This window comes from Ursus maritimus, unplaced genomic scaffold (genome assembly GCF_017311325.1).
Source record: "Ursus maritimus isolate PB19 unplaced genomic scaffold, ASM1731132v1 scaffold_14, whole genome shotgun sequence".
NCBI classification, from domain to species: Eukaryota; Metazoa; Chordata; class Mammalia; order Carnivora; family Ursidae; genus Ursus; species Ursus maritimus.
In genome coordinates this window covers 43,444,390-43,471,561 of record NW_024423786.1, presented here as the reverse complement: position 1 = coordinate 43,471,561, position 27,172 = coordinate 43,444,390, and the positions used below count along the sequence as shown (strand labels likewise).

Genomic DNA, 27,172 nt, shown 5'->3' with positions numbered 1-27,172 from the left:
GCATCGACTTTTCGCACACTTCCCCGGCACCGTGGCCACTCCAAAGACGAACTACATGTTCCAGAATGCTTTATGCGGCAGTTATCGCGAGGGACGTGAGAAGTCCCCGGCTCCGCCCCGCGCGCCTGCTTCCGCCTCCCTGTGGCGGCGGCTTGTTGTTGTGGAGGCCAAAATGGCGGCTCAAGCGGCGGCGGCGGCCCAGGCGGCGGCGGCCCAGGCAGCGCAGGCGGAGGCGGCCGAGTCGTGGTACCTGGCGCTTCTGGGCTTCGCCGAGCACTTCCGCACTTCCAGCCCGCCCAAGATCCGCTTGTGTGTGCACTGCCTGCAGGCCGTGTTCCCCTTCAAGCCGCCGCAGCGCATCGAGGCCCGCACACACTTGCAGCTCGGTTCCGTGCTCTACCACCACACCAAGAACAGCGAGCAGGCGCGCAGCCACCTGGAGAAGGCGGTGAGCGCGGACCCGGCCGCGAGGGAGGAGGCGCGGGCTCTTTTCGGGTCCTGGGCTGACGGACTGCGACCCCAGCGGGCAGGGGCCGCTTGGCCTCTCTTCGGGGACCTGGGGCGCGACTTCCGCACGGGCAGCAAGACCCCGAAGCCGCCAGCCTCTCAAGGGACCCGAGGGCCTCTTTCTGTACCTTACTTAACGTCTCTGGTGACAGACAGGGCCCCGGGACCCCGCTCAGGGCACTCAGAGTTGTGTCTTATCAGGAGCAACAGGGCTCCCAAATTCTTCAGAATTTCAGGAGAATATCATATGTTGGCGCCTTAGGGAAGGTCACCAGATCTGCCGGTGGGTCCTGCAACTTCCAGCTCCTCAGGGCTCAGCCCCTCCAGCATCAGCCTGAACGTTGCCTCCTGAAGTGACTCAGGATAGGGGAGGGTCAAGGTGACAGTACAGGCATCCCTTGGGAATCTGAAGTTTGGTCTTTTAGGAAACCTAAGAAGGTGTCCCCTCCCTGGACCTGGAAGTCTGATAAGTGTCTGGAGGGTATTGTACCCCTGTCACTGATGCAGAATGTCATAGATGGGAGGCAGAGGTTCAGAGAGGAGAGGTTAAAATCCTCTAACGCAGAACTGAGGGGGTCTAGGTTCCAGGACCATTTTTTTCTGTGGGGGCGGGATGGAGGGCATCTCCAAGCTCCTGCTCTCAGTATCCATGGTGACTTCCCTTCTTCCCATCATCTGTTAGTCAGAAGAGAGACCCCATCCCCCCAACTTGACTTGTGGGATCTTGGTGCTTCTAAGAATGTGGGAAAGTGACTGTCATTACGACCTTCCTGGCCTTGGCGTTGTTTCTTGTCAGAGCAACACTGTGCTCCTATCAGACCAAGCCTCCATTTGCCATTTACCCAGCTTTACTTGGATTAAAGGAAAGATTTCTTAAAAGGAATCAACTTAACTTTTTGAAATGTATTGATCTGAGGTAAATCCCAACCCACCTGTGTCCAGTAATGAGTTGCCTTCGGGAGCATATCAAATCTTTGTTTTGCAGAGTGTAAAGAGTTGGAAGGGGACTTTAGTCCTTGCTTGATCACCTTCCTTTTTTTTAGGAAGGGAGGCAGTTTTAGGAGTGTTTTAGGAGTTTTTTGGGGTTTTTTTTTATGAGTGAGGCAGTATGGGTGATTTGCCTAAAGCTACACATCAAGTTATTAACAAAACTGGCTCAGACCTGGGCTCAGGATCACCAACTTCAGTGCCTAGACAATAAATCATTATTGTTTTTATGAAGTTTTTTTATCCCTTTTATTCATTCGGTAGGTATTTATTCAGCTCACACCAGGTGCCAAGCTGTATTCTAGGTGCTGTAGATCAGTGAAGACTAAAATAGTCCCTGTCAATGTGAGCATATGTTTTTGTGCGAAAGAGACAAACGTTAAATATGTAGTAAAAGGTTAGGCCATGATAGAAGAACCATGGAAAATACGGTCCAGGGTGAAGAGATGGAGTTGATGGGAAACTTTTTTTGGCAGAGGTAGTGAGGAAGTCTATTTGTAGGAGTGACATTTGAGCAGGCCAGAATGGGATGGGGAAAGCGAACCTGGAGAATGACTCAGGATGTCAGGTCAATCCCAAGGAGTTCCTGAGCTGTGACCGGTTGGTGTAAGGTCTCTCCTGGGCAATGATGGGGCTGAGATCAAGTGAAGCCCCAGGCTTCCTTGGGTGTGGGCGTGCTGGAGACTGACCGCTGAGGCCTGGCGGCCCAGTGCCTTCAGTGAATTGCGGTTCTGAAGCTCTCCCTTCTCTGGATTCACAACACATCCTGCCACTGCCCTTCCCTTGTCCCGGGGGTCATTCAGTCTTTTTCTAGCAGTGGTTCATACTTGCTGTGAATATTGTCCCATTTGGCCCACCCAGTGCTGTAGAGGGGACACAGCCGTGCCTCAGATTGCTTCCTTGTAACTGCTGGGCTTTGGGACCCATGATTTAAACCCTTATTTTTGTGAAACGTCTTCTCTTGATTTTACAGAACCCTGAATCTTGTGGGGTTTCCCACAGAGCCACAAGGTCCCCTCTGTAGGTCACACTAATGTTATACTTGGAAATCCCTTCCTTTCTGTTGCATCCCCCGCTGGGAATCTGTCCAGATTTCAGTTAAAGTGCTGTTCTCCGTGCTGTTTTCCTTCTGCAGTTGTATGTAATCTCCCATTGTGTTGCAACACAAGCATGTTTCTTTAATCTTCATTCTTTGTTAGTCCTGTGATTTTCCCCCAATCAGGCTGCCTTCAACTTCTATTCGTTCCTTTCCCAGACCCGCTCAACAAAAAATCATAATGTGTTCTTCTTTTAGAAGTGGTTTGTTTCTAGTCCTGAAGAGCAAATGGCCAAGGAGGTTCCAATTTCTTTTTAGAGAGCCAACCCAGAGTATCAAAAAATATCTTTCTTTTTCTTTTTCTTTTTTTTTTTTTTTTAAATAAACTCTGCTTCCACCTTGGAGCTCTAATCTTACAATGCAAAATCAGTAGTTGCATGTTCTCCTAACTGAGCCTTTTTTTTTTTAATGTAAATGATTCTTAAGTGTTTTGTGACTATATCCTTGATCATTCCTCTTGCTGTTATTTTCTGAACTGATTTTTGTAACTAACGAGTGCTCTAGGTAAAACTTTTAATGGGCCTCTGAACTTAGTACCACATTCGGCTTCTCTGTTATTTTCATGTCTTTTGTTTTCTCTCTTGAGAAACCCCCAGCCTCCTCGGTAATCACTTTTTTTAATATAAGATTAGATTATTTACTCTCTGTTTGCTTCCTGTCAGTGTCTAACTGCCTCAACCGTATTTGTAAACCTTATAGAAGGAATGTATTATATACTTACCCATCTGGGGTGGCTGGGTGGCTCAGTCGGTTACCTGTCTGCTTTTGGCTCAGGTCATGATCCTGGAGTCCCAGGATGAAGCCCCTCATCAGGCTCCCTGCTCAGCGGGGAGTCTGCTTCTCTCTCTCCCCTCTGTTCCTCCCCCCGCTTGTGCTCGCTCTCTCTCTTGCTCACTCTCTCTCAAATAAATAAAATCTTTTTTTTTTTTTTAAAGGAAGAATCTTTATACTTACCCATCAGCTTCATCAGTTCTCCAACTTTGAAAGATTCATCTGTTAAGTGTTTCCATCAGAGGTATGGAGGATGTTTTCTCCCTTTGCTCGGCAGCTTTCTCTGAGGTCAAAGCTGTTGGTCTGTCTGGTTCCTGCCTCTGCAGGCCCTTGGATCACTTGCTGGCTTCTTCATTCCCCGGGTCTGCTCAGCAACTCCTGTAGCCGTTGTGGTGCATGACTAGACCCTTCACCTGAGAGTCTCCCCTTTTACGTTATGGTTTTGGCAATGGTGGGCGTGTGTCATCAGAATTCTTGGCGGCTCTGGGACTCCTGGAGTAAATAGTTCCTGATTATAAGAGATGTCACTTTACTCAGAAATCTCTTGGCTAGAGAATTTGTGAAGCTAATTTTCTGTAAATTCTTTTGTATTGTGTTCCTTTTCATTTCATCTTCACCTTGGCTTTCCTCTTGCGGCACACCTGTTCTTGTGTGCAGCATTTGCAGTCTTCCCTTGCCTTATTTTCACACTGTTGTTCCAGCAGACAGTTCCGTTTTAGTCATTTGCGTGTCCTCTGTGGAATCAAGAGAATCTGCATGTTTGTACTTAGATGTATGTCTATATCCTGTTAACTAAACTTTTGATCACATTCTTCTTTATCTTTGGCCTAGAAAATGCATCATCATTTTAGGCTTCTCGGATTCGAAAGCCACAGAGGAATAAACGCTACTTCTCTGTGACGAATTGTTCATTATTTTTTATAATCCAGGTAGTCTTCCTTTATACACTAGTTTCTTAGACTGTAGTATTCTTTTTTTTTTTTTTTTAAGATTTTATTTATTTATTTGGCAGAGAGAGACAGCCAGGAAGAGAGGGAACACAAGTAGGGGGAGTGGGAGAGGAAGAAGCAGGCTCCTAGCAGAGGAGCCTGATGTGGGATTCGATCCCAGAGCGCTGGGATCACACCCTGAGCCGAAGGCAGACACTTAATGACTGCACCACCCAGGCGCCCCAGACTGTGGTATTCTTGTCGATGCCATGTTTGCTTTCTCTTTGGGTTTGGGATAGAGCTGCTTTTTTAGTGGTGGTTTTGCTCCCTAACTTAGAAAGCAGCTTCAAACTGTGCCATCCAGGTGCTTGTTAATTCCGCTTCCAGGTTTAACCTGAGAATCTCTGGTTTACCTTCTCGGCAAGTGATTAAATGCTTTCCCTTCTCTTCTCAAGGCCCAAAAGGGCTTAGTTCTGGGTCTTTCATCAACAGACGTGGCTGGAGCACATCTTTCATCCCTCAGCATTGTGTCCTGCCAAATTCCATGCCCCATCGCTGGGAGCAAAACCTTGTGCAGAAGCTGTATTTGCAGAGCTTGGCATTAAGCATTTTCATGGTAGAGTGATCTGTGCTTCCTCCTGTTTTCATTTCTATTTTCTTCACTCTCACTCTCTGAGCCTCCTCTGACTTCAGGATGTGAAATCTGTCTAGGAACCATCCCTTCACAGTTCCACCAACTCGTCCCCCTGCCTCCCCTCCAACCCCTGATTTATTCCTGTTCCTGCTTGGAAATCATTGACGTATTGTTGTCGCCTTCTACATGCCAGGCTCTGCATGGGTCTTCTCAGGGACACTATCTCACTGGATCCTCAACGAACCCATGAGGTAGGGACGACTTCCAACTTGATAATGAGAGTGCTGACAGGGGCTTTCTCATAGTCAAGGTCACACAGCAGAAGGAGGCAGGCTGGCTCCTAAGTGCTGTGCTTGCATCCGAAAGGAGTTGCGGTTAATAACTATTTCAACATATTTTGATGGTTTAAAAACCTGATTTAAAAAAAATAATTATCTTGATTTTGAGGTACAAGAAGTCTTGAAACAGGGGCGCCTGGGTGGCACGGTCGTTAAGCGTCTGCCTTTGGCTCAGGGCGTGATCCCAGCGTTCTAGGATCGAGCCCCGCATCAGGCTCCTCTGCTGTGAGCCTGCTTCTTCCTCTCCCACTCCCCCTGCTTGTGTTCCCTCTCTCACTGGCTGTCTCTCTCTCTCTCTCTCTCTCTGTCAAATAAATAAATAAATAAATAAATCTTTAAAAAAAAAAAAGAAGAAGAAGAAGAAGTCTTGAAACATTGTCAGCCCTAGATGGAATCTTCCAGGTATGAGACATGTGCTCGTTCAAGCCCGTCCACTCCTCAGGGCTTGAGCTGGCCCTGTGGTGGCCCTTACTTCCCCTTGAGAGCCCCAAGGTAACCCCAGGAACTTCTGGTGGGTTAGTTTGTATCCCTGCCCTGCAGCTGCAGGCTGCCCAGGAGTGGCTTCTTTCCCATCATGAGGAAGGAGACATAAAAGCTATTTTTGTTGCATAGTAAAACATATAGATCAGGTAGCAAATTTGAATAAAGTAGCCACCTTAGGTAAGATATTCTGTGTATTGTGAGATATATTTTCTGAGGTGTCCATATTTCTGGTTTGTGAATTTATGTTGCAAATGTTACAAAGATACAGAAATGACGTCTTTTGTTTGCTTGACAGTTGTTTGACAGACAGTCCTGGGAAAGTGACTGACTTGCCCTGACACAGGACTAGTCTTACAGCTCTCCCGGCCCAACCGTGTCTCCAGTCACACAGTTTCTTCCACCAGTTTCCCCTCTCCTTCCAGCTGATGGTCTTCGGGAGCTTCTCTCCCTGCACTGACCTTCCCCGTGGGGAGGAGTGGTTTCTATAGAAAGCACACCCTGACTTCTGTATTTACCAGCTCCATTGACATCACCCATGTGGCTGAAGCTGGTCCTGCCCCCCTGGGGACCCTGAACCCCTCCTGTCCCTGCTGCCGGGAGGCTTTGGGAGCGGACACTCAGCCTGGCTGCAGAGTGCCTTTTGCCTGGGCCCTGCATGTGTGCACGTGCATGTGTGTTTGTCAGGAGCCCAGTGGTGCTGGAGGTTTTGGTCTCTCTGTTCCTCTCTCCCTCTCCCACGGCGCCCCCTCCTGGCCCACCTATGTTTTGCAGGCAGCTGGTCTCAGGCAGCTCCGTCTTTCCCTCCCTCTGTGACTTCTTGAGCCCTTGGCCCAGAGGCATCTCTAACCCTAAGACTAGTAGCCCCATGGCCCCTCTTCCTCCCTTCACATTCTGTTTGCTGCCTCTAGGTACTCTTAAAACCCAGATCTGATCGGGTGTTTCTGTTTTATGCCTCTGAGTGAGGAAGGCTCAGGGAATATTAGGGCATTCTCATCCAGAGGCAGTGCTGCCACATGAATGGCACAGAGATCCATCGGGACTTCCAGCCTAACCTTCCTGGCCCTCTGCCTTTTTCATGGGCTCTTCTCTGCACGGAGCATCTCCTACTCCCTCTTTGCCTAGGGACACCTCCCGCCTCACTTTCTACACCCTCACCTTTCAAGGCCCAACCCCAGGCATCATCCCCCCCCCACCTACAGTGTTCTCCTACAGAGCATGGTGAGTCAAGGTCTTCTGTTCAGCTCCGGATCATGTGCCAGCAATTGGCAAGGCGCTGTGAATGTGTGTAGGATGAGTGGGTCGGCAAGAACAGTGTCCGGTGTATGTTTGAGTCCTAGGTGGTCTGACAGCATGGTTGGTGTGCCTTATGTAGTGGACTGGCCCACGCACGTCCTGACCACCGCCTCCTGTTGGAACGTGGAGCTGCAGGGCACAGTAGTCCCCAAGTGGGAGCATGTCATTTGAACCCTGTGCTGGTGTGTGTGCCAGCAGGGGGTAGGACAGTGAGCTCAGAGGGTAGGACGGTCTTAGAGCCGTCCCCACCACCCCCTGGCCATATTTGCCCACACCAGTCCTTCCTGGAGCAGTCCCGCTTCCACTCTGAGGCTGGCTTTGCTCATTTCCACGCATCTTTTAAATGTCACTTCTCCAAGAAGAACTGGCACTTCCCGACCCACTCTGCAGTTGTAATTGATTCCTGTGTCATGGTTTGCCGATTGTCCGTGTATTGCAGTGAGTGGTACACAGGGTCTCTCAGCACTCCTCCTAAGGAAGCATCTCTGCTGTGGTAGGAGGGGGCTCTGAATCTGACTTTGGGGGCTGGCAAGAGAGAAAACTTCTGTCCATAGGGGAGCAGGTACTCATTCTTTCTCCCTGGGTGCACTCTAGTTGTGGGATTGCAGGGAAAGTGAGCCCACTGTATCAGGCCAGGCAGGCCACCTTCCCACTTAACTGAACAGGTGACAGGTTTTGGTGACAGGACAACCTCTATCAACCCCGAAGTGGAGCCAGTAAGCAGGCACCAAGTATTTGGCTGAAAATTAATTCTTTTTTCTTTTTCTTTTCAGTGGTTGATATCACAGCAAGTATCCTTTTCTTATTGGCACCATTCCCTTTAGGGAGAGCTCCATTTGGGGGTGGGAAGCAAAGATAGTATTGTAAATTTGAATCCCCCCCATGAAGCACCCCAAAGTTTTAGGCCTTGCCCCCCCCAAAGAATCCTTTCTTCGATGTGGCTACCCCTGCAGACCAGCATCCTCCCTGTGGGTGCCGTGCTCCTGTTTGTGCCCTGTCATCTAGCTCTAACCCAGTTGGTACCAGACACGGGGAGTGCTAGAGGAGTAAGTGACCTTGACGTTTCAGACCAGGCAGGAATGCTCCTGTCCCACCAGCCTCTACAATGTAAGAACCCCAAGTTGTGGCCCTTTTAAACTGATCTCTTTGCTGTGTCTCTCCTTCCTTAACTGGATGTTATTAGATCCAACAGTTTGAAGATGTTAAATTTGAAGCAGCAAGTCTTTTGTCTGAGTTATACTGTCAAGAGGTAAGAGCACATGAAGGTTTCTGAAAGCAAAGTCACTCTCCCTATAGCAAAGACACAACAGCAAATTGGGGCTCTCGGAAGTGGACTCCCTTCTGGCTTCTAATACTTCCCATTACTTTCTACTTCTCATACCCTGGCATAGAGCATCCATGGGTCATCACTTCCTATGAAGGCAGGCAAAATCTTTTATCAAAGACTGTGGGAAAATAGCCTTGTTCCTAGGTTTAGGGCAATTCGTTCCTAACAAGTCCATATGTCTTCTTAACCTGGTTCCTGATCTCGGGCATAGCTGAAAATCACCTTTCCCTGCTTTGAGCAACCACGCATGAGGCTCCCTGGGCAGCAGGGAGTGCCTGCTTCACATCCCTGGCCCCTCTCTCTGGTTGCAGAACAGGAAAGATGGCAATTTGTTGTCTAATTTGACTGTTCAGGATTTTGGACTAAAGCTACTTTTCAGTTTAGTTGAATGAGGAGTTATTTTAAGAGCAGTGCAAAAACTTCCCAGCCAGTGAGCCCAATAAAATCTTTTCTTTTTTTAATAAAGTAAATTGGCAACCCACAAATCCTTTGGTGAGCGTGAACAGGAGTGGCCTTCTGGTGCCGCAGCTGCTCCATAAGGAATCCAGCTTGCTTGCCGGCTTGTTTTTTCCTCCCCAAACTTGACTGTTTCCTTTCAGAATTCCGTAGACGCAGCAAAGCCACTGCTGCGGAAAGCGATCCAGATCTCACAGCAGACTCCATACTGGCACTGCCGCCTGCTCTTCCAGCTCGCTGTGAGTACCTCGGGCCCAGCCAGGAAGCACGGGTGCTTAGCAGGAGCCCTGACCTTGGGGCAGGCCCACCCAAGTACAAATAACAAACTCCAGGACGCACTGACCCTCTTCAGGCTGCTGCCCTGAATGGGTGCGGACACAGGGATATTTCTTTCACCTGCTAACCAGCCTCTATCTTTAGTAAGACACCCCCCCACCCCCCAGGCAGCACCCAGGGTGATGGTGGGAATGTCCCTCCCCATGGGAGCTGACACAGGGTCTTGTCTTTGTGTTCTCCTCCCTTCTGGGGCTTTCTTTGGCCTATGTTCTTTTAACTTTGGGGAGCATTTCTTGCCAGTGATCCACTGTGTTTTGTAAGAGCTGAAAGATTCCAAGGGACTGCCTGTTGGGCAATGAGTAAAGCCCAGGTTCCATGTAGGTCCCAGACCCGGCCTCCCTTAAGTTCCCCAGTCACGGATGGCCCCTGTGCTCTGAGACACTCCAGTGGTGGTAGGCTTTCTAAGAAAGGCTGGGCCTTCCTGGCCACAGTGGGGAGGCCTGCCGGCTTGGGGTCATGATGGGGGACAGGTGGGCTGTACTGTGAGGGACACCTCTCTCCCACTGGCTGGCCTCCGGTCTCTCCTGTCTCAGAACCAGCCTGCCTGCCAGGCTGCTCTTGCCCACCCACCATGACAACCCTGTCAACCTGCCTGTGCAGCCAGACTGTGAGTCACCTGCATTGGTGCATGCAGGAGCCGAAGCTGCTGACCACGGCCCTGCAACTGTACCTTTCTTTGAACCTGTTAAGCCTTTTCTGCTTGAAACGTCTATAGACACTTACCCCAGAGGGAGTCCCTCCTCACTTGGGGCCCCTCTGGCTGCCTCCCTAGTGACTAGCCCCCAGAGGTGATCTGCAAAGTACACAAAGTACACGCTCACAAATTCTTGGGGGTCTGTGCCTGTAAGGGTTAACTGCTGGCTCTCTGAGCCGTCAAGCTTAAATGAGGTGCACCGTAGACGAAGTAGAGTTCTATACTCAAAGCAATTAACATGATGAGATAATTTGGTTGATTTAGCTCAAAACTGACACTGAAACAATTTTGTGGGTGTGTGGGGAGGTTCAGTTTTATGTCATCGACAGAGCACTAAGGTCAGGTACTAGGTTCTGTAAAGCAAGTGTCATTGCTGTCTCCTTTTTAGCAACTGCACACACTTGAGAAGGATCTGGTGTCAGCCTGCGACCTCCTGGGTGTGGGGGCTGAGTACGCCCGGGTGGTGGGATCCGAGTACACACGGTAAGCACCCTCTCTCTACACCCCTCTCCCTCTTACTTGGAGACAGCCTGGCTATCTTGTCCCGGACAACAAAGAGCCTTGGCATTCTGGCTCGAAACGGGGATCACTTTTGCTCAGAGTAAAAACCATGCAGATGAAAGCACCGGATGTCTCTTGTCCCGTTGATTCATGAAGTTGGAAGGGACAGTGGACTGATGAGGGAGGGCAGCCTGCATTCTCAGTGCTTGCATGAATCTAGGGTCTCTTAAAATAAGAAGTACTTGTATGATGTGCTGGGCTGGTCCCTTTGAGGCACAGACGCAAGAGTAGTGCTCCCAGAGGGCGTGCAAGGTGTGCTTGGCAGTGCTTGTGGGCAACCCTGGCATCCCCGCTCGGGACACCGAGGAGCTTTTAGATGTACAGTAGAAGACAGAGTAAGTGGACGTTTGTATAAAAGACGGGATGTAGGTTCATGTTACCCACAGAACTGCTTAGACCGAGGTCTGGAGACTGGTGCTCTGAGGTCAGGGGTCAGAGGGCACTGATGCTTCATTGTGTATCCTCTGTGAAGGCCTCAAGTCTTGTTTCTTTTTTTCCTCTTAAAGAACTCTACAGTAGACAGGCACCAGGCGCCAGTGCTCTTATTCTGTTGTATGCATTAGGGTTCTGGAAAGTTCTGTTTCGTGGGGGCTGATCTTAGCCTTGGAGTTGTTGGGAAAAAACTGTCCCTAACTTGTTCTCTGAACTCTAGACTTCAGAGTGCCCACTGGAGCCACTCAGCTTCCCCCAGGCTGTCCTGGACCCTTGACCACCCTGCCCTGAGATGGTGGCTGTCATACACTCTGGCCCCATATTCCTGGCCTTTCCTGCCCCCTTTGTGCTATAGCTGTCACTGGGTTCCTGGTGCCACTCAGGCCCTGCAGGGCATGGGGACAGTGGAGCACTACACATGTTCACTCAAGAGTGTCTCCTGCCAGGGTTCTGTGCCACTGTGGACACGCGGCCTGGGGTGGCTCCAGCAGGGCACAGCAGCTGCAGATCCCTTGGCCTGGAGCCTTTGACCACAGATCTAGGGTGATAACATCTGTGACACTGTGGGAACCTTGATATAAAGTTCCCAGCCTTACAGTTCGCTGGTTGGACAATGGGCACGTAGACCCTAGAGTCTGCCTGCTGTGAGGTAACAACGGGGAATGGCGTGGTGGCCTGGAGCATAGACATCTGTTCTGTGTGACTGTGACCTCCCCACCTCAGTCTCCTCACCCGGAAGATGGGGGGGAGAATGGCACCTACTTGATGGGGTGTCCATCATAGCACACAGGGATTCTGCCAAGACTGGTGGGACAGATACTTCAATTTTTAATAAACTGGGGGCCTGTGGGCAGGAGCCCCTGCCTCCCATCAGCACTTGCCCAGTGCCATCCACTGACGCACAGCCCCTCTCTACTGTGTCAGCCAGGCTGGAATTGTTGCACGCTTGCCATTCCATACTCTGTTCCTCCACACGTTCTGAGCCTACCTTCTGGCAAAAAAAGTAAAGATCAAACGGGGTGAAGTAGAATGGCCTCATAAATAAAGCAGACCTCACTGGGAACCACCAGGGACTGCTGCACATTAGGTCCCCATGAACATTGGGGTGGCACAGTCATCCCAGGAGGTGCCGGAGCCTCACAGACTAACTCACCTTCTCTTTTCCAGGGCCCTGTTCCTGCTCAGCAAAGGAATGGTAAGTCAAGGCCGGGTGGAGTAGGGCTATTATGGAGGACATGAGGCCAGGCCCTGCGCACTTGCCATAGTGTAGCCTCTTGGGGGCCCAGACCCTCATACACAGCAGACTATAGCAAGGGGGAGGCCCTGGTGCCCCTGCTGGGTTCAGAAGTGAAACTCTGATTCCAGGGATTTGTGCTAAGGAAGAAGCAGCCCCAGGTTGGTTTTTGTGTCCTCTCTGTGTGGCACTGGTGGTCCCTTTGAGGGGGGCAGACCTGGGTACCAGGAGATGTTCCCAGCACCTGTGCCTCCCTCCCCAGCTGCTGCTGATGGAGCGCAAGTTACAGGAAGTGCACCCGCTGCTGACCCTCTGTGGACAGATAGTTGAGAACTGGCAAGGGAACCCCATCCAGAAGGAGTCTCTGCGTGTCTTCTTCCTGGTCCTCCAGGTGACCCACTACTTGGATGCTGGGCAGGTACGTAGTGCCTCCCACATGAGGGCTGATGGGTGTGAGCAGGCTGCGAGTGGGCTTTAGGCCAAGACGTCACCTCTGTGGTTGCCTCCTGTCACTAGCCGCACGACATGTCTATTATTGGAGTCTCAGCCTTCCCTACACACCTTGTCATGGTCTGGCACAAGTGCTTTGTCCCCGTGGGCAGCGGGCACTGTGAGAATGGGGGTCTCCTGTTCCTAGCATTATGGCGGGAGTCGTGGTGGCCCACATGTGCACTCAGCACGCTCCGCTGAAGGCATCTTAAGGGCAGTTTGTGGAATCCATGAGAATAAACTGAGGATTGTGGCATGGTGCCTGGCCCACAGCAGGTGCCCCAGTAGTGTCTGTCCACCATCCCCCAGCTGATGACAGCTTTATGCAGTTCGAGAAGGGACTGACAGGATCAGCTGTCTGAGAGTAGACTAATCCTCGTGTGGTTGAGGAGCAGCTGCATCAGTGTGGGGGTGAACATCGCAGCCTTTCGGGGGTGCTACTCCATTCCTCTTACCCTACCCTGGCCTGGTGACCAACCACAGGCAGGACCTTCTGGTGTGCTGGGAGGCCGCAGGTAGAGCCTGGTGGCCGTCTCATTGGTCAGGGGCTTCCTCTGTTCCCCCACTTGGACCCAGCTATGCCTTTTGGGCCAAACACCACACTCAGCACATGGGAGTATACAGCAGACTCTCATGGGGTGCTGATGGCTATGGAGATGGCCTGTGGGGGCCTTGGACAGGGCTTCCAGTGCAGAGAGGCCAGTCTGTACAAGCCATGGAGCCTGCAGGACCCCCAGGGGGCCACTTCCCACCCCCCAGGATAACCAGCTGCTCCAGCCCTACCTTCCTCTCCGGGGGTTACTGTAGGAAAGAAGGAAAGTGGCTTGAGCAGGGTCTTTGAACAGGCTTCTCTCATGGCTTGGTATTGGGCCCCAAACTGGGTGGTGGCCAAGCCTCAATCCCACAGACGACCTCCCTGGCCCAGCCCTGCACCCTGAGAGCTGGCTGACCCATCAGGGGGTGGGCCTCCTGCAGGTGGTGAGCAGAGCAGCAGCTCCTGGGAGGAAGGGGCAGAGAGGTAGCTCCAGCCACCACCATGGGGGCCTCCTGTCCTCGGGCCTGGCACGCCATGGTAGCAGACAGGCCCTCAGGTGCTGGGTGCCCCTCCGCCCTCCAGGTGAAGAGCGTGAAGCCATGCTTGAAGCAGCTGCAACAGTGCATCCAGACCATCTCCACGCTGCACGACGACGAGATCCTGCCCAGCAACCCCGCCGACCTCTTCCACTGGCTGCCCAAGGAGCACATGTGTGTGCTCGTCTACCTGGTGAGTCTCTGGGGCACTGGGGCCTTGGTGGCTCCAGCGAGGAGAAGAGGGTCACAGTGACCACCGCTGTCTGGTCTTGTCGCCAGGTGACCGTGATGCACTCCATGCAGGCTGGCTACCTGGAGAAAGCGCAGAAGTACACAGACAAAGCCCTCATGCAGCTGGAGAAGCTCAAGAGTAAGACTCTCCAGGGCTGGGTCGGGCTCTACTTGGCAGGTTGCGTCGCCACAGCGCCCCCTGGTGGGTGGCCTGAGTGCCCCCTCTTGTGCTGGTTGGAAGAACCCAGAATGACAGCGGCCCTGAGCAGTCACCATGAGTCCCTGCCCCGTGGGTCTTGTTAACCCAGTTGGAAGATGGGGGCAATCTGGGTTTGGGGCAGAGCAGGCCAAGCCTAGGCTTGATCCTTGATCCCTGGCCAGAGGAGGGGGGTCTTGTGCCATCTCTGTCCTATCCCCCCACTGCTCAAGATGTCTATGAGGGTTAGTGGGTCCCAAGTGGGGCCTGTTGGGACAGCAGTGCTCAGTTGAAAGAGACGGTGGCTGCTTTTGCTGTCTGTTCTTACTGTTGTGACATGGACCTCGCTGGGTGAGGCTGGGATTGAAACTCAGATCTCCCTGACCAACACTAGGTCCTCTGGAGGTCGTGGGTTCTTCCTGGATGGTCATCTAATCCATCCTGTGGGACCGGGACCTTTGACTCGTAGGAACCCAGAGCCGCACGTGTCCCTGGGTGGCTCGGCACCCCTGTTAATCTGTTCCATCTGCTTCCTGTGTCCTTATCAGTGCTGCTGGGGGAGAAGCCTTCAGAACTGGAGAACCAAAGCCGACAGGGATGGCGGTTCTTTCCCTCCAGATGAGCTGGGAAAGGGCTGTGGGTGCCGTCTGGCTCCAGTGTGAGGACAGCCTCTCAGGAAGCCAAGAGCTGGGTTCCCTCACTGCTGCCTGAGGCCTGTTGCACAATTTCACTCTCCTGGGCTACTGCAACATTTCTAGAACCCACTGTGTGCAGAGTGCTCTGGAGCACTCCCCTGGGTCACAGTGGAGTGAGGATGGAAGACATACCTCTCCAGGGATTTCTTATTCTTAGAATGCTCTGGTCACTAAAACCTGGCTCTGAGCCTGTCCCCCCCCCCCCCGATAGGGAGATGAATCCCCTCACTCTGGGGTGCACTGGGCGCTGAGAGAGGTGACAGCTGGTGCTGAGCTGGTGCCCAGCAGAGCAGATGGGCTCAGACCTGGTAGCCAAGGGGCCAGTGTGAGGGGAGGTGGGAGGATGCAAAGTCCCGAGGAGGCTCTGTGTCCATCTCTTAGGGTCTCTTCTCCAGCTGCCCCTTGAGTGCTCACCCCCCACCTCTCGCCCCCAGTGCTTGACTGCAGCCCTATCCTGTCCTCCTTCCAAGTGATCCTGCTCGAGCACATCATCATGTGTAGGCTTGTCACAGGACACAAGGCCACCGCGCTGCAGGAGGTAATGCTGCCAGAGGCCACGCGCATGGGTGGGAAAGCTGTTGGAGTCTGCCGGGTCTCAGAAGTCGTCACATGGGAGAGTGTAAATTTGCCCGGTGTGTGTCAGCAGAACATCCGATCTTGTCATTTCACTATACTTTGTTAGTTCGTGACCCCGATGGACATAACAGAAATCAGTGGCCATTTCCCCAAAAGTTTGCATGCCCAAGGAACACAGGGCCTGAGGAATTGGGGTCCCCTGACAGTGATCCTAGCATTCCTCCTGCCCCAACCCATAATCTCTGATGTTTACCTTCCTGAGGGGGGTGTGGGGGCCCTGAGTAGGGGGAAGGTGCTGTATGGTTGAGACACATGTTAGAGAGGGAGGATGAAGTGGGGGTAGTGGACAGGGGTCATCATTCTCAGGGAGGTCAGGGCTGCACTTGGCCCTCACGACAGACGCATTTGCTGGGACTTTGTGGCCCAGGGAAGGTAGGATTTGGGCACACCTGTCAGCTTTGGGGTCTCCGGAGTGCTGCTGGGACACCAGGTGCCATGTTGGAGGCCTTGTGATGGTGAGCATGCTGTTTCCTGGCAGATCTCCCAAGTCTGCCAGCTGTGCCAGCAGTCCCCCCGGCTCTTCTCCAACCACGCGGCACAGCTGCACACGCTGCTGGTGAGTGCCCGGTGCTGCCCGTCCCCAGCCCCCTTCCCCCTTCCAGGGAGGAGTCCCGTGACCGCTGCCCCAGGCAGGATCCAGAATGTTCTGGTGGGCTGTGTTCTGATAAGCATCTTAAGTCTCAGTGGAGTTGGGTTCCGGGAGGAGGGGATAATTTCGCAGGCATCTTCCTGCCCCTCTGCTGGAGTAAAGTGCAGAGGAAGCTGGCTCAGCCGTCACTAGTTGAGCCACGTGCCCCTGGGTGAACTGCGTGGCTTCAGGCCCTCCATGCCTTCTTCTTCCAGGGCCTGTACTGCGTCTCTGTCAACTGCATGGACAATGCAGAAGCCCAGTTCACCACAGCCCTGCGGGTAAGGTGCCGGCCCTCACTCCAAGGGGCGGGCGGTGCTTCTCAGTGAGGAGTCAGGCGTGGTCTCTGAGGAGGACAACCCCTGCACAAAACTGTGCACAGTGGGTGACTGCCGCGTTCAGCCTGACGCCAGCCATGACAGTGACGTGCTGTTTATCCAGGGCTTTCCACGTCAAGGCCAGCGCTGGGAGCACAGTAGGACAAGGGATAGCTGTGGGCAGGGAGGCTTTCGGCCAGCCTGGGGTGGGGCGAACCTGGAGGGCAGCCATCAGGGAGAGCCCAGTGCCCACTGGTACCGGGGCCCCTTCAGCCTCTTTCACTCCTAATTCCCAGCCTTCCTGATGACCTGCCAGGTTGGTGTTGGCTCCTGTCACAGCTGAAGATGCAGAGTCACTCAGCAGGGCTCAGGGGCTCCCTGGAGCCACCCCCATGGCAGTACTGGGTCTGCCCTCACCCTGTGACAGCCTGGTTGTTCTAGGGGTCATGAAGGAGCTGTGCTGGGGCAACGTCCTCACCTCAGGATCGCAACAGGCCCTGGGAGAAAGCTGGTGCCACATCCTCCTGGACGGGCCATCCCGGCCGGAGTTGGTAGCCCAGTGCCAGGTCCCCGTTCTGCCTGTCCTGTTCCAGGACCAGATAGGCACATCCCCACCTTGGCCTCAGTGTCCTCACAGGAAAAGGAGGCTGGCAACACCTTCTCCCCAGGGGTCCTGAGGAGGCCCCAGGCAGAGGTATAGGGGCGTGGGGGGTGCTGCGTGCACCCTGTCAGACAAGGAGTTCTTCTCTGTCCCTCGTGCCAGTCTCCAGATCTCTTTGCTCCTGGGGCTAGGCTCAGTGGCATCACTGCTCCTCTGAGATGCTCCGTGTGGCTCTGGCTGCTGCCAGCTCTGCCACTGGTCTTGGCAATGTGCAGGAGCCTCTGGCAGCGTGCCCACCCCCATGGCCTTCTGAGCCTTTCCGTCCATGCCCACTCCCCGGGGCCCTGGGCAGCTTGCACTGCCAGCCGCAGTGGTACCGGGACACCCACACCCTGCCGCCCTGCTCCCTGCAGTTACCCGTGGCCATGTGCCTCCCCATCTCAACGTCCCACAAGGCGCTGCTGCTGCTTTGATGGTGTGCGCCTCGGGGGAGTCCACACGGCACTCCTACAGGCCACGTAGGAAGTGGTGCAGCCAGGATACACACTCAACCCCCTGGCCCCAGACACGTGCTCTTCCTGTGGTCCTACAGCAAACAAACCAGAGCGTGATGCTCACATCGGAAGACTTCCTGGGCCCCCTGGCACATAACGGGGGCCTGTGGGTGGGGGCTGCATTTCCTCGGCAGCCTCAGCCTCCTGCACAGCTGTGTTCACTCAGCCCCACCGGGAGCCAGGATCTGGGTGCTGCTCGGACTGCTCAGATTGGTCCCTCTCTCGACCATTCTTATTTCCCAAGAACTGAGGACAACGGTCCATCCGCCACCAGCCGTCAGCAGCATCTCCGGTGTCCTACAGCCTCAGTTACCCTCCTGGCGGTGTCCTCCCCAGGACCAGCGCATGCCTCTGCTGTGTCAGCCCACCCTGGGGCCCCAGGGGTCACTGGTTGTGGTGTGGAGGGAGGGGCTGTCTGGGTCTCAGTCTTGAGAAACAAGCAGAAAATAGACTGAAGTGCAGTGCGTTCTCAGGGCAGGATCAGGGGCGGCTGGTTTTCCTTTTCTCTGTTTCCTGTTTCTCCTAATGTGGATGACGGCTTTATAGTAAGGAGAACTAACAGCTCCATGCTCCTGGGGTTCATGAGGCAGGCGAGGAGATCTGTCTGAAATGAAAAAAGAAAGAAAGGGATTCCAGATTACCTGCCGTGGAGGATTGGGCGGCTCCTGTGCCACTCGGTGGCCCTAGTGTGAGGGGCTGTGCCCAGCCTGGCCCTCTAATGCCCGTGTGTCCTGTTCTAGCTCACCAACCACCAGGAGCTGTGGGCCTTCATCGTGACCAATCTGGCGAGTGTGTATATACGGGAAGGAAATAGACACCAAGAGGTAGTAGGTGACATGCTTCATGTTTGGTATCTTTTCAACTCTTATTTGGGGGCGGTGGGGTTGGGGTGGTCCTGGGCACCAGCAAATCTCAGCAGCTCCAGGGTTTCACCCTCTAAGAGGCGGCACCGTCTCACCCAGAGTTGCAGGCATGGCTGGGACAGACCAATCTAGGACATGAACATTCCCTAGTTAAATAACACTTCTCCCTGTTAAAAATGAGCCAGGCTTTATTGAATTGCACAGAAAAAAATCAGTTTCTCCTACCCTGACTTGTCTGTTCTAGAAAGTCAGTGAGGCCTCATGGCTCACTTCTGAGGAGCAGCAGCTCAGGCAGCCATTTGCACTGTGCTCCTAGGTTGTCTAAGACCCAACCTCATAAGGGTTAGGGGGCTCTCAGGGCTTGCCCTTATAGGATAAGTGCCTTCACACCGGTTCCCCCTGCAACCCTCAATCCTGCGATTCCCTTTAGCCCTGGGGTCCCCCCTCAGCCCTAGGATTACCCTCTTCCAGCCCTGGCCTCCTGCCTCCGGAGTATCTGAGATTTAGTTACTTTTCCATCTCCACGGCTTTCATTTTATCTTTAGTCTATAAGAAGGTTAGTTCCAGGGAGCAGAAAGCCCAGCCGCGTCTGCTCCAGCAGTTAGGAAGCAATGGGCAGGGTCATCATCGGGCTAGGAGTGGGCTCCATGGGTCACACTTGGTGGGTCATGGGAGAGCTCGGCTTCCCTGTGTCTTTGCTCTCCCGGTGTCTGCCTCCTGGAGGTGCTGTGGGAACACTGGAAGCAGCTTCAGCTCACTTCAGCCATGTCCTCTACCCCTCCCTCCTCGTCAGCCAGAGGAGACCTAGAACATCAGTCACATGGCTGCCTATCAGAGCCTCCCAGGATCCCTGCACCTCCAGAGAAACCCCACCCCCAGCCCACAAGACTTGTGGGCCAGTCTTCCCACCTCGCTCCCCCACACTGGGCCCCTCTGACCATACAAAGGCTGAGACTGAGCCACTGCCCTGACCGCCCAGCCCCCTCATCTGACCTGGGGCAGGCTGAGGGTGTGAGGACCCCAATCCTAACCCTTCACACTGGAGGCCGTGATTCCCGTCGTGGGGTGGGGGTGGGGACGAAGAAGTAAACAGCCATGTGCAGTCTCCTGTAGTGCCCTCACCTGTCCTCGCAGGTCCTGACCCTGCTCCCCGCTCAGGTTACTCAGGCATGGGATTCGGCGTGAGGGCACGATGCTCTCAGGTTGGGTTAGGAAAATGCAAGCAGCCCTAGTCAATTTAGTGGCATATTTGAGGCTGAATTTTCTCATGTTTCAAAATGCAGAATGATCCTAACTGACATTTCTGCCACAGCTATACAGTTTGTTGGAAAGGATCAATCCAGACCATAGCTTCCCTGTCAGGTAGGTGGCCTGAGTGGGGGGTCCCCTTGACCTATTGGCTTACACTTTCTCCGCTCTTGGGATGGTGCTTTCCTGGTGGGACCCAACTGCCCTGTGTATCCGATGCCTCTCGCCCCCTCTGCCCACTCCTCTTTGGAAACCTGCTGCGCTCACAAAAACCCCACTAAGTGTGCCCTCATCTCTCCTGTCAGCTCACACTGCCTGCGAGCAGCAGCTTTCTACGTGCGCGGGCTGTTCTCCTTCTTCCAGGGACGCTACAATGAGGCCAAGTGAGTACAGGGAGAAGACGGGTTGCCCCCTGCCTGGCATCTCCTGGGCTGGCTCTCTGGGTGGTTTTTGCTTCCTGACGGCATGTGCCAAGGGCCTCTGTCCCCAAAACAAGTGGGCTCTGCTCAGGGCCTAGAGGTGGCTGCAGCCTCTTCCTACCGATAAGGCGTCCCGATGGGCCTTCAGCATCTGTTTTCACGTAGGCGATTTCTTCGAGAAACTCTGAAGATGTCCAACGCAGAGGACCTGAACCGTCTCACAGCCTGCTCCCTTGTGCTCCTGGGCCATATCTTCTATGTGTTGGGGAACCACAGAGTAAGTGCCCGGGGCTGGGCTGAGAGGCAGGGGGCCAGAATGGGGCTTGGGACTACCACCTAGCAGCACTTTGCATCCTTTGCCCCTCAGTGGTCTTACCTCAGGAAGCTCTCCACTCCCCACTCCATGGGGCGCCTCAGTGAGGCTCAGGCTGGGGCGGGGTGGGGGGGTGGCAGGGCTGGGGGAGCTTTGGATCCTGGAGTGTGGGTCTGTGTGGCAGATGGGCCCAGTGCCGGCTGCAGGCAGTGGTCAGGCAGAGTTCCACAGGCTGTCCAGAGCTGTCCAGAGCTAGCAGGGCTGAAGGCAGCTTCCCCTTTCTGTGTGCTAATACCTGAGGGAGGAGAGGTGTGTCCTCTCAGCCAGATCCCTTGAGCTCTATTTTGCCCAGCACACAGTGTCGTCCTCAGGGCATGCCATGTTTTCACCCTTACCTAGAATGGCCCCCTGGGGCTGGTCCCCAGTGGGATCAGCCAACTCCAAGTCTCCGAGTCAGATGGGGAATCTGGGGTGTGCTCTTAACCTGCTCGCCTGCTCTTACCTATCAACCTGTCGAGGCTGTTAATTTTTTTAAGGTAGTGTTTGTTCATATTATATAATATGGTATGTTCGTTGTAGAAAGCGTGAGAAACAGAAGAGAAAATGGTTGCATGTGTTCTGGCTCTTTCCAGTACCTGTCTCTGCCTACGCGTAGGTTTTGTTTTTCGGGCTGTTCTATGATTTGATATCTTGTCTTTCTCCGCACCACTGGGTGAGAGTTTTCTTCGGTGGCAGCAAGAATTGTGAAGCAGCATACGCTTCATAGGTTGGCCTGGAGAGTTTTATCTGTCAAACCCTAGGGCTTCCTAAGAGTGAGCATTTTTGACGACCTTGGCACGTCCCCCTCCCCATAGTCCTATGACAGGCATTTGCTGTGGCCAGCGGGCCCTGCAGTTCACGTCCTGGTGGCAGGGCCTGAACACTGGGACATCACCACCTGTAAAGGAAGAGGAAGCGCTTGGGTTCGTTCTGTCACCCTATTCCTCAGCCTCTGAGCACACTGGCCTCGCCGTGTGTCTGGAGGCCGGATGGGAACCACGGGCTCCGCGTGAGGCTCTGCCGAGTGTGGGCGGCCCGCCTCGTGTCTTGGTGTGGTGGATGTGATTACCCCGTTTTCCAGCTGGGGAGATTAAGGTCACAGAGCCCCAAACTGCAGACCCAGGCTTAGAACCACACCTCACTGGCTCTCTTGTCTAGTAGTCTCCAGAAGCCACCTTGCGTGGGACAGGGTAAGCAAAGCAGCTTTTCGGCTGCAGCTCTGGTTCAGGTTTGGGCCGATCCCGGGGCATCTTACAGAACTTATTTAGGGACTTCCACTGCTCCCTGTGTGCTGCCCGCAGACCCGAGCCTGGCCTCAAGCGGCTCCAGGTCTGAGGGAGACACAGCCAGCTCTGCCCTGAGCCTGCCGGGGTGGCGTGTCCGCAGGCCTCATGAGTCTGTGAGCAGCCTCACACGGATACCTCTCAAGAGTCACACATCTTCGTACCCAATCCTGTGGGGCCACAAGCTGGCACGGGGAGCCTTGCCTAGGAAAGCCAAGGGACACTCTCCTGGCAGCTTCCAAACAGAGGCCCAACCCCAGGCCTCAAGGAGAAGAGTAGGTTTACGTGTTCTGTTGTGCATTCTGAGGTCTTGGAAAGACTTTATTCAATTCTGAGAAGCTTTGAGACCCACCTGGAGCTCATCTTTGAGGTGCCAGCCAGGGGGCAGCGTGAAGTCATTGGGCTTTTGTGTTTTCGACACAATCCTGCCAGTGTTGAGGCTAGGCCTCAGGAGTTGGTTTTGATGATTTGTAAATCTCTTGGCTACGTGGCAGGTATCTGCCAGGGGCTGCCATGTAGGGAGTTCTCCCGTGTCGCCTTAAATCCTGAATCCAGGCCAGCAAAGCTTGTGGTCCCTAGGTTGAGCAGGGTCGGCGCAGTGCTGCCAGTCATCATGGGTTTAGGGGTGGGTGTTGAGGGCCCCCGCCTGCTCTCAGTACCTCCTAGGCGTTGAGGGGCGCGGCGCTGTGCAGTCACAGTCAGGGTTGGAGAGTTGACATGCCCTGGTGTCCCATAGCCCACATGTCAGGTAGCCTGCCACGAGAGTGGCCTTGTATGTCGAAGAGACACCTCCCTTCCTCTTTGCTCTATCCATTCAGCCCTCCTCAACCCTGCCAGGGCAGACTGCTGCTTCCTCCCAGGCCCTGGGACCTCTGAATGTGCATTGCTAATCGGCTCCTGATCTGGGTGCAGAGCTGACTACCACCAGTGCCTTTTGCTCTGGTTAGAGACAAAGGCGTGTAGACTTGTCCGTAGCCAGCAGCGCCCCGATGGGGAGGTAATGCGGAGCAGAAGAGTGGGGCAGTTTATTTTCTCCTGAGGCAGGTGAAGAGTACATCAGAGGAGGTCATTTGAGATGGGCTCTGAAGCAGGAGTAGGAGCCTTCCAGGCAGCAGGAGGAGGGCACAGTCTGGGCTGGGTGTTTGCGGGTGGGGTCCTGGGCTGGCGCCGCTGCTGGCCCCAGCCCCCACTCCCTTCCCTGGCTGCTCTCGGTCAACAGGAGAGTAACAACATGGTGGTGCCCGCCATGCAGCTGGCCAGCAAGATCCCGGACATGTCAGTGCAGCTGTGGTCCTCGGCCCTGCTGAGAGGTGAGTGCGGCAGCCAGCCCTTCCCAGAGAGCAGGGGCTGCCGAGAGCCCAGGCCTAGGAGATCGCAGGTAAGCCCTGGTTAGCCCGTGCTCAGACTTGGCCTCTCCCCGCCACTGTCGCAGTGCTAGCACGTGCTCAGGCTCCGCAGCAGGCCCTGTTTGGGGGCAGTGGGCACTAGGCTCACTCATGACATCGGCGCCACATAGGATCGGCAAGCCCTAGCCCTCACCCTCGGTTGCCTTCTCCCTAAATGGCCGCGGCCGTCGTCCCTGTGGGCGGTACTGGCCAGGATGCTCCGGGTGCCCGCTAGGCTCTCAGCAGGCGTCGGTGTTGTTACTGCCCCTCCCCTGTTTAGCCGGCGCTACTACAGTGCAGAGTCTCACCGAGGGCCCTGGGGAAGAGGCAGAGGGCAGGCTGCTCCCATCTGCAGTGGGCTTTGTGGGTCCATTCGGTCCTTCTGCCTCAGGAGTGGGTGTCGGACGCCCTGCTCTAGTGAGTTCCTGTGTGCCCGGGGATTGGCCAGGACCTCCCCGGGAGGGCCAGTGTCCACAGGGAGCCCTGAGGGCTTTCCCTGCCAGCTGACCCTTGTGTTGGCCACACTGCTCACCCACCTCCAAGAATGTGACTCAGGAGCTCGGGAGGGTATGTGTGAGGGCTGCTGGCAGGTGGGCTTTGCTGACGCTGAGACAGGCAGGGCTCAGGGCAGGTGACGTGCCAGATATACAGGAGCTCACAGGTAGAGTGGGGTTTGACCTTAGGGCTCTACCCGTGTCCAAGGGGAGGACATGGGGCCGGGCAAGGTGGATCCACCCTGTGTGTGTCCCACCCTTAGACCTGAACAAGGCCTGCGGGAATGCCATGGACGCCCACGAAGCCGCCCAGATGCACCAGAACTTCTCCCAGCAGCTGCTCCAGGACCATATTGAGGCCTGCAGTCTCCCTGAACACAACCTCATCACGGTATAGGCACTGGGTTTGGGGAGGTAAAGTGGGGGGCTGGTTGACTCCTCAGGGCCTGCTCACTTGGCTTGCAGTCCCCAGGGGGCATGTGCCCTGAAAGGGGTTATACACACTTGGCTGCCATCTCCCTGCATGTCTCCAGCAATCCGTAACTCAGCCTGGCCTCAGGAGCCCCCTCAGATGGGGGAGGTGGTGTCAGTCCCTAAGTGGGTGATACACGGTGCTTCCCAGGGGCCGCGCTGACTCAGGCGTGGAGGACAAAGGGCCCTGGCTGGGCAGGCAGCCTGAAAAGAGCAGCAGTCCAGGGCAGACACGTGGCCCGGCACACCTCTGCTCCTTCCTAGGAAGGACCTCACCTGTGTGTTCTCTCCCCTCTGCAGTGGACGGACGGCCCACCCCCCGTGCAGTTCCAAGCTCAGAATGGACCCAATACAAGCCTGGCCAGCCTCCTGTGAGGCTCCTGAAGGGAGCCGCCCAGCTTCTTGGGGCCTCTGTGGGGCCCGGTGTGTCCCCGACTTCCATCCAGACGGCACTTGAGCTTTCCTGGGAGGTGTGCTGGAGTGGGTGTCCCCAGGCTTCTTTTCTGACTGTCTCCAGAGCTTCCAAGTCCCTGGGGAGTGTGCAGGGCTGATTCCGCCCTCCCAGGAAGGGCTGGCCAGCCATTCCCACCATGTAACAAGACCCCCAGTGCTGAGGCTTGCAGGTGGGATATTGGAGCCAACTTTCCAGAGCCATCCTTTAAAGTGGACTTGAATTGCCAGTTCTGCTTCCACGTCTGAGTCACGCCTTCAAGGGAGCGTGTCTGGGCGGGGAGTGGGGTGCCAGTTGCCAGGGTGGGTGGTACCGCTGGTGCATTGCCACATGACTTCCATCGCCTGGGCCTCCGTGCCTGGCTGGAGTGTTTCCTCTGCTCACAGCAGCTTCCAGAGCCCAGAGGCAAAATGCCAGTTTCTGCCCCAGAATTGGAGGGAAGAAGTGATGGCGCGTGTCAGGGACAAAAATGCACATCCCACCATACCACTTTCCCCAGCTTGCCTTTCTGTCCAGGGTCCCCCCCCATCTGACACCCAGGGTCTCTGGTCATGAACCCTGGGGGACCTAGGAACTTGGCTTCCAAACATCTGCACCTTGACTGGATTCAGTGTCCAGCCATGGAGGTGCACGTTCTTGTAGAGACGGGTGTGCGTGTGTGTGCATGCGTGTGCGGATTCACGGAGCTGGGGCTGGGGGCTGAGACTCTGTGTTCGCGTCCGCCGCCTTCCCCCCATCAGCATCCATACTGCTGGGCAGGAAGCAGAGGTGAAGGGAGGGGACCCTCCTCAGCCCAACTCAGGGTGCCTGAATGAAGAAGGGGCTTGCTTCCTGGCGGCTCCCTGGCCGCCTCGGCAGAGGACGTTCGCAGATGCCTGGCCCCTCACGCTGCTCTCGGGAGGATGAGGAGACCTACCTGCCTTGGGTCTTGGGACAGCGTTGAAAGCTCTTCCTGAGCTGGACCCCAGGGGGCTCTGCCAGGCTCAGACAACCGTGCTCGGTTCTGTGCTCCTCTCGGGTAGTTGAGGAGGTGCCCCAGCGGTGATGGTGGCATTGGGGGCAGTTGAGGTAGCCACCTCCTCCGGCTTCCAGTGCCTGGGAGCGTCTCCCCACAGAGGAGTGGTGAGTGGTCTTGCTAGTCAGGGTGGCTTGTTAGTTTGCATCTTGTTACCCTTACACTGTGAGGGCTGCTTCTCAAAGCCTCAGTGTCTGACAGAAGGAACACTGGGATCACTCAGGTCAGCTGCTCAGGCCCTGAGACCTGAGTGTGCCTTAGCCACAAGCAGGGCTGTCAGCAGACCTCCCTGCGCAGGGCCGCTGCTGCCCACTGGGGGCCAGCGACAGGCGTGCAAAGCGAGCTGCTGATTGGAGGCATGGGCTGGCCAGGGCTTGTCCGAAGAGGACTCACCATCTGTGTGGCATCCTGGGTCACCCAGGAGAGCCTAGCAGTCCCGTGCTACTCAAGGCCACCTTCTTGGCTGACCCCCCTGGGCCCGTGAGGCCTACAGAAGAGGGTGTGACATGTGGCCACAAGCTGCCCTGTCCTGTCTTCCTCCCCCTCAAGGGTATCCCCTAGGCCCTCCCCTCCACCCGTGGGACAGAGCCCCCCTCTTGCCACAGGCTGCCCCTATTGGCCTAGACCCCGCACTGTCTGACCTCTCCAGACCCTCATTACTTCAATCACGCTGTACATCAGGTTTGTCTCTGCATATTTATTTAAACCTTTCTTTGCTTCTAGGGCATTTTTTATGTAGAGCAGTTGAAATAAGAACCTCAAAACTTAACATCTGCCCTGATGTTAAAGTGCTTTTAGTGACCACTCTGTTATCTATGTTCATGTAAAGTTAAGGATAAGTTTTTATGTTTACAGCTAAAAATTCAGTACTCAATATTTAATATTCCACTCTAGCTTTATGGAAGCCAAACTGCGAGTACATGCGTTTCTGCGTGTGCAAGCTTTGAACCTCCCCTTCACCGTAGCATCTTCTGGTTACATAAAGCTGTCATAAGTACCTTCCTGTGAGTCCAAATTGAGTGCCTCACAGTTTCTCACTCAATCATAAGAACTTAAGACAGGCAGCAGGTGAGCCCCCAGGGAGACCTCACACAGTGTCGTAACTAGGTGTTCAGGAAAAACAGAAGAGCTCCAAGCCCTTCAGCGTACAGCGGTGCAGGGAGCAGCAGAAGGATCCCTGTTGGCAGGTGAACGACCGAAAGCTAGTCTGACTCTCGTGTGTTCCTCCCGCCTCCTCCTGGGGTCCTCAGGACCTGTGAGTCTGGGGGACTGGGCCGGGAGACCCCGGGTTCTCTGGCCCACACACAGCCCGCTGTCTCCCCTGTGCCGGGAGTTTGCAGTCATCCGCGGGTGAAGCGAGGGTCCTCTCCCTGGGGTAAGCACTCCCCCACCCCACTTACTGGGAACACTGGCAAGGAAATCAGAAAAGGGCTGCCTGGTGCAGTGGGTAAATTTGTTGATTGCATTGTCTCTCTGTTTTGTTAAGGGTTTTTAATAAGTATGTTTGGCATAATGTCTTTTAATGGGTTTGTAATATCTTACGGTTTTAGCAGCCTGTAACTTCAGCTGGTGCTTTTAATCAGGAAAAAAATTTTTGTAAATACAAAACATTGTTTAAAAGACATAACCATAGAACATAGCTTCCCGTTTGTGGATTTCTTTTCCTATATATTCAGAGTAAAATAATTTGCAGGA

General features: G+C 54.5%; 1 protein-coding gene across 2 annotated transcripts; it reads left to right on the top strand.

The window, feature by feature from the left end:
• Positions 1–141: 141 nt before the first annotated feature.
• Positions 142–27,172, top strand: MAU2 (MAU2 sister chromatid cohesion factor). Of its 2 annotated transcripts, none has more exons than XM_008704164.2 (19): positions 142–448; positions 7,812–7,829; positions 8,222–8,287; positions 8,965–9,060; positions 10,240–10,334; positions 12,012–12,039; positions 12,341–12,496; positions 13,685–13,831; positions 13,918–14,008; positions 15,195–15,298; positions 15,875–15,952; positions 16,240–16,305; positions 18,237–18,320; positions 19,672–19,721; positions 19,913–19,990; positions 20,192–20,303; positions 22,881–22,971; positions 23,804–23,931; positions 24,312–27,172. In XM_008704164.2, the coding sequence occupies exons 1-19, from the start codon at positions 173–175 to the stop codon at positions 24,384–24,386; spliced, it is 1,839 nt and encodes a 612-aa protein (XP_008702386.2). In that variant the 5' UTR covers positions 142–172; the 3' UTR covers positions 24,387–27,172. The 2 variants fall into 2 exon arrangements, with proteins under 2 accessions (XP_008702386.2, XP_040484892.1); XM_040628958.1 differs by having other exon boundaries at positions 18,237–18,323.

Bases quoted from the DNA above. Each gene is read 5' to 3' on its own strand.
- MAU2 (XM_040628958.1), top strand. From the start codon at position 173: ATGGCGGCTCAAGCGGCGGCGGCGGCCCAGGCGGCGGCGGCCCAGGCA. The intron at 9,061-10,239 runs GTGAGTACCTCG...TCTCCTTTTTAG, and splicing joins GCCTGCTCTTCCAGCTCGCT to CAACTGCACACACTTGAGAA. The intron at 15,953-16,239 runs GTGAGTGCCCGG...TTCTTCTTCCAG, and splicing joins CACAGCTGCACACGCTGCTG to GGCCTGTACTGCGTCTCTGT.